This window comes from Budorcas taxicolor, chromosome 1 (genome assembly GCF_023091745.1).
Source record: "Budorcas taxicolor isolate Tak-1 chromosome 1, Takin1.1, whole genome shotgun sequence".
In the NCBI taxonomy this organism is placed as follows: domain Eukaryota; kingdom Metazoa; phylum Chordata; class Mammalia; order Artiodactyla; family Bovidae; genus Budorcas; species Budorcas taxicolor.
This window is the reverse complement of record NC_068910.1, coordinates 53,458,694-53,474,038: the sequence shown is the minus strand read 5'-3', so window position 1 is coordinate 53,474,038 and position 15,345 is coordinate 53,458,694. Positions and strand designations below refer to the sequence as shown.

Below are 15,345 nucleotides of genomic sequence, written 5' to 3'. Positions count from 1 at the left end.
TTCAAAGCTGTCAAAGTCATCAAGAACAAGGAAAATCTGAGAAGTGATCGCAGTCAAGAATAGCCTAAGGAGGGAACTCCCTAGCGGTCCAGTGATTCGGAATCGGGTGGCCGCCTAGGTTATATACCTAGCGAGGGAAACAGATCGCACAAGCCGCGGGACACAGTCAAAAAAATGCCTAAGGATACATGAATAAATTTAATGTGGCATCTTGGACAAGATCCTGGAACAGAAAAGGGACACTAGCTGAAAAAAAATTTTTTTTTAATTTTTTAAACGCTGAATTTAGTTAATAATAATATACCAACCGAGGTGGTTTCTTATATGTGACAGACGTACCTCAGTAGGGTACGTCTTGAGTAATTATTCAAGATGCTCACAACAAGGGAAATTAGGTGAGGAGTACGCAAGAGCTCCAAGTATCATCTGCAATTTTTCTATAAATCTATAACTTCTAAAATAAAATGTTTTATTTTGCTTTCAAACACGGACCCGCAACTGGGCTTTCTCACAAAGCTGTGAGAAATTATTACAGGTGTACAAGTACAAGCTCAATGCTTAACACATAGATATGAGGTGTAGTTGTGGTTTCATGTGAAATAAGGGACAAGAATTCGAATACTCATCAATTCTTACCAACTGTTATCAGTGTAAGCACAAGGGACCCAGTTCAGCCCAGCCCGGCCAGCACACGCGCAGATGCGCGAGCGAGGGAGCGCACGCCGGCGGCGCGCTCACGCCGTGGGGGCGGGGCACCGAGGACGCTGGCGTAGGGCGGGGCCAGGCGCAGTTCCCACGCCGGCCTCGGCGCCCGGAAGTAATGTGTCAGGGGACTCCGCGGGGCGGAAGCCGCGCATAAGTGGAGGCAGTGGCGCCGCCCGGGCAGGGGACGCTGCTGTTGCTGTTGCTAGACGACGCGAACTAGCCTTCGTCACTTCCTTAGCCCGCCGTCTGCCCACTCCCCAGGCCGGAACCCAGGGGCCCGGAGCCGGGGTGGGCGCAGGCTCGTCCTCCGACGTCCAGGACAGCAGCCAGCTGGGCAGCTGGAGTGGAGCCCACGCCACCTGCAGGGAAGCATCCGAGCCGAGGCGGGAAGATGGCTGCAGACAAGCCTGCAGGTGAGGCGCCCGCGCGCTAGAGCGGGCAGACCCTGCGCTGCTCCGCGGGGCCCCAGGTGGGGACTTCGGGGCTGCTCTCTTTGGGGCGTGCATTTCTCTCCCTTAGACCCTCCCTCGGCCGCCGCTAATGTGAGTCTTTGGGCCCCAGGTCCAGTAGTTTCTTAGCAAGTGTAACATGAAGCTGCTTCTGTTCGCCTTTGCTTTGCTCTTCGGAATTTGTTTGGTTTAAAAAGCATGAGTCTAGATGGCCGTTTCACAGACTTCTCGACTTCCCACTGGGGAAGGCAGAGCAAGGAAAGTTCACCCCGAAGACGCAGTGCCGTGATGCCCGTGGCTTCGGCCACACCAGCCTGCCTGTGGTCAGCGACGTCCTGTGTAATTAGCTTTGTCGAAATCACTTATTGAAATAGACATAACGTTATCGTGTCTCACTTCGGTCTGTGCTCTCTAGTGCCTTGGTATTTAGAACCTTTTTCCCTCTAGTTCATCAAGATTAACTAATCTCGACGGTTTTCTTTATGGATTACTATTACATTCCTAGAATCTTCTCCATTTGAGGAATATAAAATTCTTTCCTGCCTACCTCTGGGACGGTCTTAATACCTGTTTCCTGTAAGATAATAATGTTCTCTGTGGCATCCATCCACGTTTTGTTGGAAGGCGCTTAAATTACAGGTTTTAGAAATGGTCAAAACAGACTTTTTACAATAAAATTTATATATTTTTTAAGGAGGAAAAGAAAATCTTAATGTGCTCCAGGATTTTTTAATTAGATCCTGATCTCAATAATTGACAAATTAGATTTGAAATTAGACGGTAAAGCATCGGCCTGCAATGCGGGAGACCCGGGTTCGATCCCTGGGTCGGGAAGATCCCCTGGAGAAGGAAATGGCAACCCACTCCAGTATTCTTGCCTGGAAAATTCCGTAGACTGAGGAGACTGGTAGGCTACAGTCCATGGGGTCGCGAAGAGTCGGATACGACTGAGCGATTTCAGTTTCACTTTCGACTTCACTTTCAATCCTCATATATGCGTGTATGCTCAGTTGCTGACTCTTTTCAACCCCATGGACTGTAGCCCGTCAGCCTCCTCTGTCTATGAAATTTTCCAGGCAAGAATGGTGGAGGGCGTTGCCATTTCCTACTTCAGGGGACCGTTCCAATCCTAATACAGGTACAGATAAGTAAAATCATTCCAGTAGCTCTTCGGTCATCTAAGAAAAACAAGGGAAAAGATCTAGAAAGTGGGGCTAAGCATTTAGAGCGTGCTAGAGAATTTTAGGTAGGCTGGTCAGGAAACGCCTTTCGTGAGGTGATAGTTGAGCCCAATGAAATGGAGTGAGCCTTATGGAATGGGGAGGGGTGGGTTGAGAGAAAGTTCCACGCAGGGAATAAGCTTGGCCTGTCCAAGTCTGAACCAAGGGGACCAGCATGTTGTTGTTGTTGTTCAGTTGCGAAGTCACATCCTACTCTTTGTGATTCCATGGACGGTAGCCTGCCAGGCTCCTCTTGTCCTCCACTCTCTCCCAGAGTTTGCTAAAATTCTTGTCCATTGACTCGGTAATGCTGTCTAACCGTTTCATCCTCTGCCACCCCCTTCTCTTGCCTTCAATCCTTCCCAGCATCAGAGTGAGTTCCAGTGAGTTCAGTCTTCACATCAGGTGTCCAAAGTATTGGAGTTTCAGCAACAGTTCGCCAATGAATATTCAGGCTTGATTTGCTGTAGGATTGACTGGTTTGAATTCTTTGCAGTCCAGGGGGCTCTCAAGAGTCTTCTCCAGCACCACAGTTTGAAAGCATGAATTCTTAAGCGCTCAGCCTTCTTTATGGTCCACCTCTCACATCCCTTCTAGAAAAACCATGACTACTAGAAAAACCGTAGCTTTGACTATACATACCAGTCTATTGCTGCTTCCACTTTTTCCCCTTCTATTTGCCATGACGTGATGGGACCAGATGCCATGATCTTAGTTTTTCGAATGTTGAATTTCAAGCCAGCGTTTTCATTCTCCTCTTTCACCCTCATCAGGAGGCTCTTTTGTTCCTCTTTGCTTTCTGCTATTAGAGTGGTATCATCTGCATATCTGAGGTTGTTGATAACTTCCAGCAGTCTTGATTCCAGCTTGTTACTTCATGCAGCCTGGCATTTCACACGATGAACTTTGCATAGAAGTTAAATAACCAGCGGGACAATATACAGCCTTGTTGTACTTCTTTCCTAATTTTGCATGTCAGTTGTTCTACATCCAGTTCCAAGTGTTGCTTTTTGAGCCACATACAGGTTTCTCAGGAGACAGTTAAGGTGGTCTGGTAATCCCATCTCTTTAAGAATTTCCCACAATTTGTTGTGATCCACACAGTCAAAGGCTTTAACGAAGCAGAAGTTTTTCTGGAACTCATTTGCTTCTTCCATGTTCCAAAGAACATTGACAATGCCATCTCTGGTTCCTCTGCCCCTTCAAAACCCAGCTTGTACATCTGGCAGTTCTCAGTTCAGGCGCTGTTGAAGCCTAGCTTGAAGGATTTTAAGTGCTACCTTGCCAACATGTGAAATGAATGCAATTGTACAGTAGTTGGAACATTCCTTGGTGTTGCCTTTCTTTGGGATTGGAATGAAAACTGACCTTTTCCAGTCCTGTGGCCACTGCTGAGTTTTCCAAATTTGATGACATATTGACTATAGCATGTTAACAGCATCATCTTTCAGGATTTGAAATAGGTCTACTGGAATTCCATCAACTCCACTAGCTTTGTTCGTAGTGATGCTTCCTTCCTAAGGCCCACTTGACTTTACATTCCAGGATGTCTGGCTCTAGGTGAGTGATCACACCATTGTGATTATCTTAGTCATTACGACCTTTTTTGTACAGTTCTGTGTATTCTTGCCACCTCTTAATCTCTTCTGCTTCTGTTAGGTCCATACCATTTCTGTCCTTTATTGTGTCCATCCTTGCATGAAATGTTCCCTTGGTATCTCTAATTTTCTTGAAGAGATCTCTAGTCCTTCCCATTCTATTGTTTTCCTCTATTTCTTTGCATTGGTCACTTAAGAAGGCCTTCTTGTCCCTCCTTGCTATTCTCTGGAACTCTGCATTCAGTTGGGTATATCTTTCCCTTTGTCCCTTGCCTTTCATTTCTCTTCTTTCTTCAGCTATTTGGAAAGCCTCCTCAGACAGCCACTTTGCCTCATTGCATTTGTTTTTCTTTGGGATGGTTTTGTTCACTGCCTCCTGTACAGGGTTAGAAACCTCTGTCCATAATTCTTCAGGCACTCCAGATCGAACCCCTTGCATCTATTCATTACCTCCTCTGTATAGGGATTTGATTTAGGTCATACGTGAAAGGCCTAGTAGTTTTATCTACTCTCTTCAGTTTAAGCCTGAATTTTGCAATAAGGAGCTCATGATCTGAACCACATTCAGCCCCAAGTCTTGTTTTTGCTGACTGTATACAGAGTCTGCATCTTTGGCTGCAAAGAATGTAATCAGTCTGATTTTGGTATTGATCATCTGGTGATGTCCATATGTAGAGTCTTCTCTTGGGTTGTGGGAAAAGGGTGTTGGATATGACCGGCATGTTCTCTTGGCAAAGCTCTGTTAGCCTTTGCCCTCCTTCGTTTTTACTCTGTGGCCCAACTTGCCTGTTATTCTGGGTTTGTCTTGGCTTGCTACTTTTGCATGCCAATCCCCTATGATGACAAGGACGTCTTTTGTGTGTGTGTGTGTGTGTTCATTCTAGAAGCTCCTCCATCCTTGGAATTCTCTTGGCAAGAATACTGGAGTGGGTAGCCATTCCCTTCTTCAGGGGATCTTCCTGACCCAGGAATCAGTCCCTGGTCTCCGGTGTGCAAGCAGATTCTTTACCATCTGAGCCACGAGGGAAGCCCATAGGTCTTCATAGAACCGGTCAGCTTCAGCTTCTTCAACATCAATGGTTGGGGAATAGACTTGAATTACTATGATGCTGAATGGTTTGCCTTGGAAACGAACCGAGATTATTTCATGGTTTTTGAGACTGCATCCAAGTAATACGTTTTGGACTCTTTTGTTGACCGTGAGGGCTACTCAGTTTCTTCTAAGGGATTCTTGCCCACAGTGGTAGATGGTCATCTGAATTAAATCCACCCATTCCCATCCATTTTAGTTCACTTATTCCTAAGATGTCGATGTTCACTCTTGGCATCTCCTGCTTGACCACATCCAATTCATCTCGATTCATGGACCCAACATTCCAGGTGCCTATGTAGCATCGTTCTCTACAGCATCAGACTTCACAACCGCACACATCCACAGCTGAGTGCTCTTCCCATGTTGGCCCAGCCACTTCATTCTTTCTGGAGCTGTGGGCAATTGCCCTCTGCTCTTCCCAAGTAGCACATAAGACACCTTCCAACCTGGGGGGCTCATTTTCCAGTGTCATATCCTTTTGCCTTTCATACAGGTACTCATGTCCATGGGGTCTCCAGGCAAGAATACTGGAGTAGGTTGCCAGTTCCTCCTCCAGTGGACCACATTTTGTCAGAACTCTTCGCTGTGGCCCATCATCTTTGGTGGCCCTGCGTGGCATGGCTCGTAGCTTCACTGAGTTGCAAAGCCCCTTCACCACAATAAGGCTGCTATGCAGGAAGGGAAAGGTGGCCAGCCTATTCCCTCTCGGTGTAGCACGTTGTCTCTCCCCCAGCTGTACCACTCCTCCTGTCCACACCAGTGCCCTTGCCTGGAATGACCTTTTTAGCTCTGAAGTCTATCTAGGTTTCAAGTCTTGCCTCCGTCACTCTTGTACTTCATCATTCTTCGGTTTGCCAGAATTGAGTGCCAAGCCCTCCCTTTGATGTTGAAGGAATGGCTGTGGCGCAGTCCCTGCTTCTGACGAGCAGTCCCTGCCCCTCAGTCTGTTAGAGACATCCCTGTAATGGTGACCCTCCCACTTGGGAAGAGCTATGTAATATGTGTCACAGAGAAACAGGCTTTAGGGTGATTATTGCCTTGGTTGGCTTAAGCTTATAGCCCACACTGTAGGAAGCTTCCTGCCTGGACAATCAGGTTGACTTTGTATTAAGTAAGGAAAGAGTTAAATATAACAAAACTGGAAGCCCCGAGGCTGAAACCAGCCAATGTTGTGGATTAATTTATTCAGTAAATATTCACCGGTTTAGCCTACCCTGCCAGGTACTGCAAAGTCTCTGTCCTCATGGAGCTTGTAATATACCTGAAAGGCAGATAAATATGTAAACAAAGTAAGAAATAATTAGGATTTCAAGCTGTGATAAATTGTGAAGAGGAACTCTCCTAGGGATTCAGTGGTTAAGAATCCACGCTTCCTCTACAGGGAGCGTGGGTTCCATCCCTGGCCAGGGAGCTAAGATCTCCCATGATCCATGGTGTGGTGCCACCCCCCCCACCTCAAAAAAAAATGTGAAGAGAAAATAAGAGGATAAAGGATAACTGAGAGCAGGGATCCTACTTTGTGTGGATTGATGAGAGGAGGAAGGGCTCTCTTAGAGACGACATTTGAACAAAGACCCTGACGATAAAGAGCCAGCGGGCCAAACGGGGGAAGAGGGATACACGCGGGAGGAGTATCCACTGTGCAGACCCCTTGGAAGATAGCAGGAAGACCCCTGGCGCCTGAGCACCGTGAGGACAGGCACGTCTGTTTAGTCGTGTGCTGCCTCCAGCTCCTAGACCAATAGCTGGTGTATCAAAGCACTCAGCATTTCATAGCCTAGTAAGCAGAGGAAGCGTGGCAAGAGGCAAAGCACTCAGCATGTTCATAGCCTAGTAAGCAGAGGAAGCGTGGCAAGAGGCAAAGCACTCAGCATGTTCATAGCCTAGTAAGCAGAGGAAACGTGGCAAGAGGCAAAGCACTCAGCATTTCATAGCCTAGTAAGCAGAGGAAGCGTGGCAAGAGGCGGAGTTAGAATTGTGGCAGATCAGCTTCTTCCAGCCTTATACAGGCCATGGAAGAAGGTGGAATTTCTAACTAAAGAGGAGCCTTAGAGAGTTCGGCAGGGGCATCCACGATCTTCTAGTGGCAGCGTGTGAGATCTAGTTCCGACCAGGAAGAGAACCCGGGCACCCTGCCTTGAGAGCTCGAAGTCTTAGCCACTGGTCCATGAGTTCATGTTTTAAATGAGCCAGTAAGTGATGAAGAGTTAGGAGCCTGGGGTGTGAAATCAGACAGCCTAGGTTCATCCTGCTTGTGCTACTTGTTATTTGTGTGACTTTGGGCAGATTTTAAGAAACCATTTTTTTAAGCCTCAGTTTTCCTGTGTGGAGAAAGAGAATGATTATATCTACCTCATAGTTTTGGAAAGGGGTTAAATGGGCTCAACGTAGGCCCTGGTGTTTAAAAATGCTGAGTAGTATTACTTTAGGGTAGGGGTTGATGGAGAAGAGGGGCAGGTGTGAGAGTCTTTAAAGGAGTGAAATTGGCAGAACTTGTGGATGATTGGGAATAGTTGGTGAGCATGAAGCCTCGCTCCTTGAGAAAGGTTCTAAATTGAGGCTGTTCCCTCATTTGTAAAATGGGGATCCTAATAGTCTTAATTTATTCCTAATAGCTTCCTGATTTATTTACCTCACCTGGTTATAGCTTGTGAAGATCAGCTAAGGTGAGGTGTGTGTTTGCTGATTACGTGAAAAAGGGAAAGATGACCGGATGAGTAATAGGAAGTCAGGAGAAGAGTATTTAAAGATGGCTTTGAAATCTTGAGCCAGGATGACTGTAAAAATGGCAAGAAGACATGAATGGACCCAGTGACCGTCGTACGGAGTGAAGTCGGTCAGCAGGAACAAGACAGATATCATGTATTAACGCATACATGTGCAGTCTGAAGAAATTGGTATAGACGATCTCATTTGCAAAGTAGAAATAGACACACAGACAGAGAGAACCAATACATGGACACCAAGGGGAAAGGAGGAAGGTGGGGCGAAGTGGGAGACTGGGATTGGCACGTATCACCACTGATACTATGTATAAAGTAGAGAGCTCAGAGAACCTGGTGTGCAGCGCAGGAAACTCCACTCGCTGCGCTCTGGTGACCTACGTGGGAAGGCAGTCCCAAGACGAGGGGATGTAAGTACGCGTGTAACTGGCTCACTTTACTAACACAACGCTGTAAAGCCGCTGCACTCCAATAAAAGGTGTTTTTTTTTAATGGTAAGAAGAACAAAAGGAGAGAACTTTAAGCCAAGGCTACTTTTATTTTATTTAAAACACCCCCAACATTTTGATTGTTATTAAGTATATAAGGTAAAAAAATATGAAGTCCTCTATCACTTCTGCCCAATCGTACTCTCCAGGTAACTGAGTTTGTGTGTTCTTCCAGACTATCCAAGCTCACATCAAATATATATTCACACACACACACATACACACACGTCCGCCTCTTTGCGACCCTGTGGACTGTAGCCCTCCAGGCTCCTCTGTCCATGGGATTCTCCAGGCAAGAATACTGGAGTGGATTGTCATCCCTTCTCCGGGGGATCTTCCCCACCCAGGGGTTGAACCTCAGTCTCCCACATTGCAGGCAGATTCTTTACCACCTGAGCCACCAGGGAAGACCATGTATGTGTGTATATGTATGCCAAAGAAGAAATAAACTGTGCAATACTGTCTTGCCATTTGCTTTTTATAGGGTCCAATAAGGATCTGTGTTTTTTTAAAACCTTTTTATTTTTTACTTAAAGGGTAGTTAATGGAGTCTGTACATAAATTATCTTTAAGTGACCTACATAGGATATTTTAAGTGTTTTTAACATTAAAGAATTTAGTCTGCTAATTCCAATTTAAAATGTATAATTGAGTAAATAATTGACTTAGAGTTGTGATTGTAAATTGAAGCCTTTCTATATTATTGCATGCACACAGTTAAAGAGTCACTGTTTTCATAAGCTTAATTTTTTAGATTTATAAGCTGTTTGAGTTCTTAGGAAATTTTGTATTTTTAAGTCGAAGGTTGTTGCTAAATTATTTAAAATTATTTAAAGTTGTTAAAATTTTATGTTTGAAAGTGTAAGTGAAATCAAATATTCATCACAGCCCTTCAAAATGAAAACTCCAAATAGAGTAAGATGTCTAAGTTGAATGTAAAAGTTTGAGGAAAAATCTCAGCTTTCTGAACTCACAAATTAATAAGAATTAATATCTGAAAACTGTAGTAAATCTATGCCCCCAGTACTCTGAGGTATGAAAATAAAAATGCTTATCCACGCTGGCAGTGTTCTGCTTTGCCTGTCTTCCCCGGAGTGTGCTGATATTCCTGGTGTTTGCTGTTCTGTTCTTTATCTCTTCTGTGTTCAATACTATAGCCTTGCTGGTCACATGGTACTCCTCTGAGCTGTGGAGAAATCAGCCAAGGACGTTGATAAGACAGATATGCTTGGTCCAGTGATAGAAAGCCACATGTGAGGTTTGTGAACCTTAGCTGGATGGTGGCTTTGGTAAACCTGAATTATTTTTCTTTGAAATGGCATCCTTCTTATTTAAAATTTTCCTTCACAAAGGCATCAACATTGTTTTGCAAGGATAGCTGCAGACTTCATTAGGCCTTCATTTCTTTTGTCTTGGGGGAAAATTTTCTTTCCTTGAACCTCACTGGAGCTCTCTTTGGAAAAGTGTCACTTGTATGGAAGATCCTCCTCCAATCAGATTTGAATTGTTAACATTCTGTACTGGAATCTGTCTGGGCTTTCAGTTAACTGACTTTTTTCAGTTTGGGGAAAGTGGTGTGTTTCTTTTCTACTTAGTTTAAACCTAATTGGTTAGAAATGAAGCCTGTTGGCTTAAAAAATGTCAAGGTTTGTGTGCCAAAGAGCTCTGTGCGCCTCGATGGTCAGCCCTGTTCATTAGGCCAAAGTAGAAGGAAGGTCAAGCTTATGGATGAACGGTCATATACTCTTTCAATTGGCAACGGAGACTATTTTTGGACAAATAAAGACACATTGTGGAATTATGTGCAGACTCTTTCTGGTAAGAAGTCAGTTACCTCCAAAATGAATGTTTTAGAGACTGTTCCTTGGAGAAAACTTGAAAAGTGCATAAAGATAAGGAAAATAAAAATAATAATCTCATTGAAGTAGGATTTTTTTTCCCCTTAAGTTTTATCTTGAAGTAAAAGAATGTAGGTAGAATAATGGCTGGTTAACATGTAAGAGGCTGTTTCTGAGCTCAGTTCTCTAAAATGTCTGTTTCAGAATCTCTTGTCAGCCTTAGAGTCTAGCTTATCAAAGTGCTTCTGTCCTTATTTAGAGGATTTTAGGAGATTCGCTTTCCCGTTTCACTTTCATGCATTGGAGAAGGAAATGGCAACCCACTCCAGGGTTCTTGCCTGGAGAAGCCCAGGGACGGGGGAGCCTGGTGGACTTGTGGGCTATAGTCCATGGGGTTGCGGAGTTGGACACGACTGAAGTGACTAAACCACCGTCGCCACCACAGTTTCTGGAGAATAATGATAGCAGTGGCTGCATGAACCAGTCTGCTTCTGGTGGGAAGCAGAAGCTTAACTCTTCAGTGCCTTGGTGAATTGTCTTGTGTTTCCTTCTGCCGTGTATTCATAAATCATAATTTATAAATGACATTTGGACCCAGAAGCCCTGTTAAAGAATGCCATCTAATGTAGAAAGGCTGTATTTTGAGAAGAAGCTGTGGAGATAACTTGATGGCAAACTAAGAATTTGGGGTGTTTGGTTTCAATTTAGTGCACTTCTTTATGAGGGGAGATACATCAGGTTTCCTTTAAGAATTTTTAAGTATTAATATCTATGTTCATTGTTAATATGTTGACTATACTTAGAGTTGAGGTTCCATCTCAATCTAAAGTCATACTTTGCTTTTTGGGTATCCTGAAATCCTGTGTCCTTATTTTTACACATTTTAAAGAAATTGGTCTTTACTGTAATTGTGCGCTTGAAAGTTTTGCCAGGCAGGTGTATTGTGTAACCAGTTGACTTAACAGAAACTCATTGTTACTAGCTTTTTAAAGAAAAAGCTGTTTGACAGAGTCTTCTTAAACCAGTGAGCTCTCTTCATCAAACTATTTGTTTTCCCTCCCTTTTAGGACTCAGTTCTTATCTATCTGTATGCTAAGTGGAAGTGAAATACTAATTTATGTAACTTTAATTATCAGAAGTAACACTTCTTATAAACCCAAATACCAGAATACCTTTTTTTTTTTTTTGGTAGCAGATCTAAGTCTTAGATAAGTTCACAAGTTGTATTTTGTTTTAAAGTATGTGGTGATTCTCAAGAGTATTCAGTCTAATAATAGGGGTTTCACAGTGATCTAAGGAGGTGTTCACACTAAATCTAATTTCATTGTTTGTTTGTATATGTAAAGTGCAGAAATACGTATTTTGTTTAAAAAAAAAAAAGCCACAGTGGAGTCCTTAGTTGTTCTGTGATAGGTAGAGTGGGAAGGAAGCTAGTATTTAGTTATATCTCTAAGCAAAGAGACAGGTGGCCAAGGGGAGACCAGACTGGAAATGTGACTAATTCTAAGACATGTGCTTTCATTGTACTGTGATGATAGGGGAACTGGGAGTCTTAACTGACTGCTGTCACGTGCCTGTCCAGGGAGGGCTTCCACACGCTCATCTCACACACCAGCAAAGTAATGCTCAAAATTCTCCAAGCTGGGCTTCAACAGTATGTGAACCGTGAATTTCCAGATGTTCAAGCTGGATTTAGAAAAGCCAGAGGAACCAGAGATCAAATTGCCAACATCCATTGGATCATCGAAAAAGCAAAAGAATTCCAGAAAAACATCTACTTTTGCTTCGTTGACTACGCCAAAACCTTTGACTGTGTGGATCACAACAAACTGTGGAAAATTCTTAAAGAGATGGGAATACCAGACCACCTGACCTGGCTCCTGAGATCTGTATACAGGTCAGGAAGCAACAGTTAGAGCTGGTCATGGAACAAGAGACTTGTTCCAGGTAGGAAAAGGAGTACGTCAAGGCTGTATATTGTCACCTTGCTTATTTAACTTATATGCAGAGTACATCATGCAAAATGCTGGATTGGGTGAAGCACAAGCTGGAATCAAGATTGCTGGGAGAAATATCAATAACCTCAGATATGCAGATGACACCACCCTATGGCAGAAAGTGAAGAGGAACTAAAAAGCCTCTTGATGAAAGTGAAAGAGGGGAGCGAAAAAGCTCACAAAGATCATGGCATCAAGTCCCATCACTTCATGGCAAATAGATGGGGAAACAGTGAGAGACTTTATTTTCTTGGGCTCCAAAATCACTGCAGATGTTGACTGCAGCCATGAAATTAAAAGACGCTTGCTCCTTGGAGGAAAAACTATGACTAACCTAGATATCATATTACAAAGCAGACACATTACATTACTGACACAGGTCTGTATAGTCAAAGCTATGATTTTTCCAGTGGTCGTGTATGGATGTGAGAGAGTTAGATTATAAAGAAAGTGGAGCACTCAAGAATTGATGCTTTTGAGCTGTGGTGCTGGAGAAGACTCTTGAGAGTACCTTGGACTGCAAGGAGATCAAACCAGTCAATCCTAAGGGAAATCAGTCCTGAATATTCGTTGGAAAGACTGATGCTGAGAATGAAGCTCCAATACTTTTTGGCCACCTGATGTGAAGAACTGACTCATTAGAGAAGACCCTGATGCTGGAAAAGATTGAAGGCAGGAGCAGAAGGGGAATATAGAGGATGAGATGGTTGGATGGCATCACCAACTTGATGGACATAAATTTGAGCAAACTCCAGGAGTTGGTGATGGACAGGGAAGCCTAGTGTGCTGCAGTCCATGGGGTTGCGAAGAGTCTGACATGACCGAGCAACTGAACTGAGGGCTTCCTAAAATCAGCTCTTTTTGACACTGGGTTCTTCGACATGCTCCTGGAAAACAGTTTTCTAGGTCATTATCAAAAAATACTAGGACTTCCCATGTAGTCCAGTGGTTAAGACTCCACACTTCTGCTGCAGGGGGCACAGGTTTGATCCATGGTCAGGGACATAAGACCCCACATGCTGAGTGGTACAGCTCCACCAAAAAATGCCCATGCCATAAGGGTACCTATGGTTTAATGAATTCTCACAAATCCAGAAGTAACCCGCTCCCCACCCAGCCCCACCACAGTCTCTATCTGATAGATCTTGCAGTCACTAGACCCCTTATCTTCTAAACCTTACATTAGTTTTAGACAGACACTTATTTATTTAATATTTGTTTATTTGGCTACACTGGGCCTTAGTTGCAGCATGAGAACTCTTAGTTGCAGCTTGTGGAATCTAGTTCCTCCACCAGACATCAGGTTCCTCCACCAGGCCCGAAACCCAGCCTCCTGGATTGGGAGTATGAAGCCTTAGCCACTGGAACACCAAAAGTCCCTAGGCAGGCATTTAAAAATAAAACTTAAAAAAAAAGTGATCAGTGATCATTATAAAAATTTAGACAGTTGTCAAATGCAAGTTTGTGTTCCTGAGGCACAGTGAGGCCAAAGCAAGATGTCAGAGTTTGGAGCAGAAAAAGGTGTATTGCAGGGCCAAGAAAGCAGAATGGGTAGCTAGTACTAAAAAAACCCAAACTCCCCCAACTGTTTGCACCAAAAAGTTTTTGTAGGCAAAACCTGGGTTGAGAGCTGCAGGCTTTGTGGCTTTCCTCTGATACGCTGGGGGTGAGGTAACCGGAATCTTGTGCTTAGCCTGAAGTTGTCATCCTCCATTTGAGTAGGGACCTGAGTGCCTGCAGAAGAACTCTGAAATACATTTATCCCTTGAGCAGGAGCCAGGACCCTGCCCTGCTGTTTCTCGACTGCCCCATCTTCCCTGTTTACTGTTTGAATCTGCTCTTTGAGCTTAAGGAAGATCTAGGAGTCTGAAGCTTTTTCCTGCAAGCAAGAAATGGGACAGGGCAGGAGATGGGTGGGGAGATGAGGAGGAGGGGTCAGAAAGTTTTGTATCCAGGAAAGCACCATAGACAGAGCCCTCCTGGGTCTCACAGTTAAGAGCAATAGGAAGGAAAGTAAAATCTCTCTTCTGTCCCACTCCGTGAAGGTAATGACTAAAAACTGGATGTTTATCCTGCCAAATGTTATTCTATATATATTCAGAATATCTGTGTATTTTTATAAAACGTGGAGCTCTGTTGTATAAAACTGTTTGCAGTCTGCTTCTTTTATTTAAGATGTTGAGGATGTTTCTCCCTGTCAACACATTGCAGGGACTCAACTTTTAACAATTGTGTAGTGTGCCATTGTATTTCCATACCACAGTTTACTTAGCACTTTTCTTAACTGAAGGATGTTTATTTCTAGACATTCGCTATTATAAACAGCGCTGCAGTGAGCATCTTTATGTATTTGTAGAGTGAATACCTGGAAGTGGGGTTGTTTGGTTAAGACGTTGTACATGGACAGGTATTGGTGATTACTTCCCAGGAGGTCTGACCAGTTTACACTCGGACTCAACAGGTGTTGTCCTTAAGTAGTTTAAAACTTGCATTAGCTGAGATTTTTGCATTTATTTGGGATTTTTTTTAAATAAACTAATTTTTAAAACAGTAAATTGTAGGGCAGAAATGATATATACGGAAACTTCTGTTAAGGAAGCTTTTTAAATGTATTAATCCTGCCTTTTCGATTTCTAAGCCTATGAAAGGCTTCATTGCTTGGTAATTACCTATGAATTCTCATCAGTGTCGTTTTCTCATTGTTAAATGTTAATACTTTCTAACTAGATTATAAACTTTTTGAAGGCATCTCACATGTACTTATAAGTTCCTTGCGCCTCTAGCGCCTGGCATGGGTTCTTGAATATGTGGCATTCGGGGTGTATTGCTGTGGTGGGAGGCAGAGCGGGTTCTCTTTTTTAAGACAGGAGTTTTCTTGTTTTTCTTTGCTTCTTTCCGGCTGTGCGGGGTCTTCGGTGTTGTGTGCAGGCTTGGTCTGGTTGCAGCTCGTGGGCTGCAGCACACTGACTCAGTAACTGTGGTGTGCGGGCTTCGTTGCCCCGTGACATGTGGGTTCTTCCTGGACCAGAGATCGAACCCATGTATCCCCTGCGTTGGTAGGCGGGGAGCTCCCAGATCTGATATTTTGAAGAGAGCATGATATTCTCAGCCTGAATGTCCTAACGGACAGAGCTGTAATCCTTATATAAAGATTTCCACAGCAAAGGGAGATATTTCTTAAGTTTTTGAAAGAATGCTTCATTCCTCACTTATAACATTAGTTAGCAAACTTCC

General features: G+C 43.7%; 1 protein-coding gene across 1 annotated transcript in view; it reads left to right on the top strand.

Annotated features, from left to right (window-relative positions):
• The first annotated feature begins 931 nt into the window (after positions 1-931).
• CNOT10 (CCR4-NOT transcription complex subunit 10) overlaps positions 932-15,345 on the top strand; it is a 57,094-nt gene continuing 42,680 nt past the window's right edge. Inside the window, exon 1 of the mRNA XM_052637740.1 lies at positions 932-1,118. Within this exon, the coding sequence (XP_052493700.1) occupies positions 1,097-1,118 (22 nt within the window). The 5' untranslated portion in view covers positions 932-1,096. The remainder of the gene's footprint in view (positions 1,119-15,345) is intronic.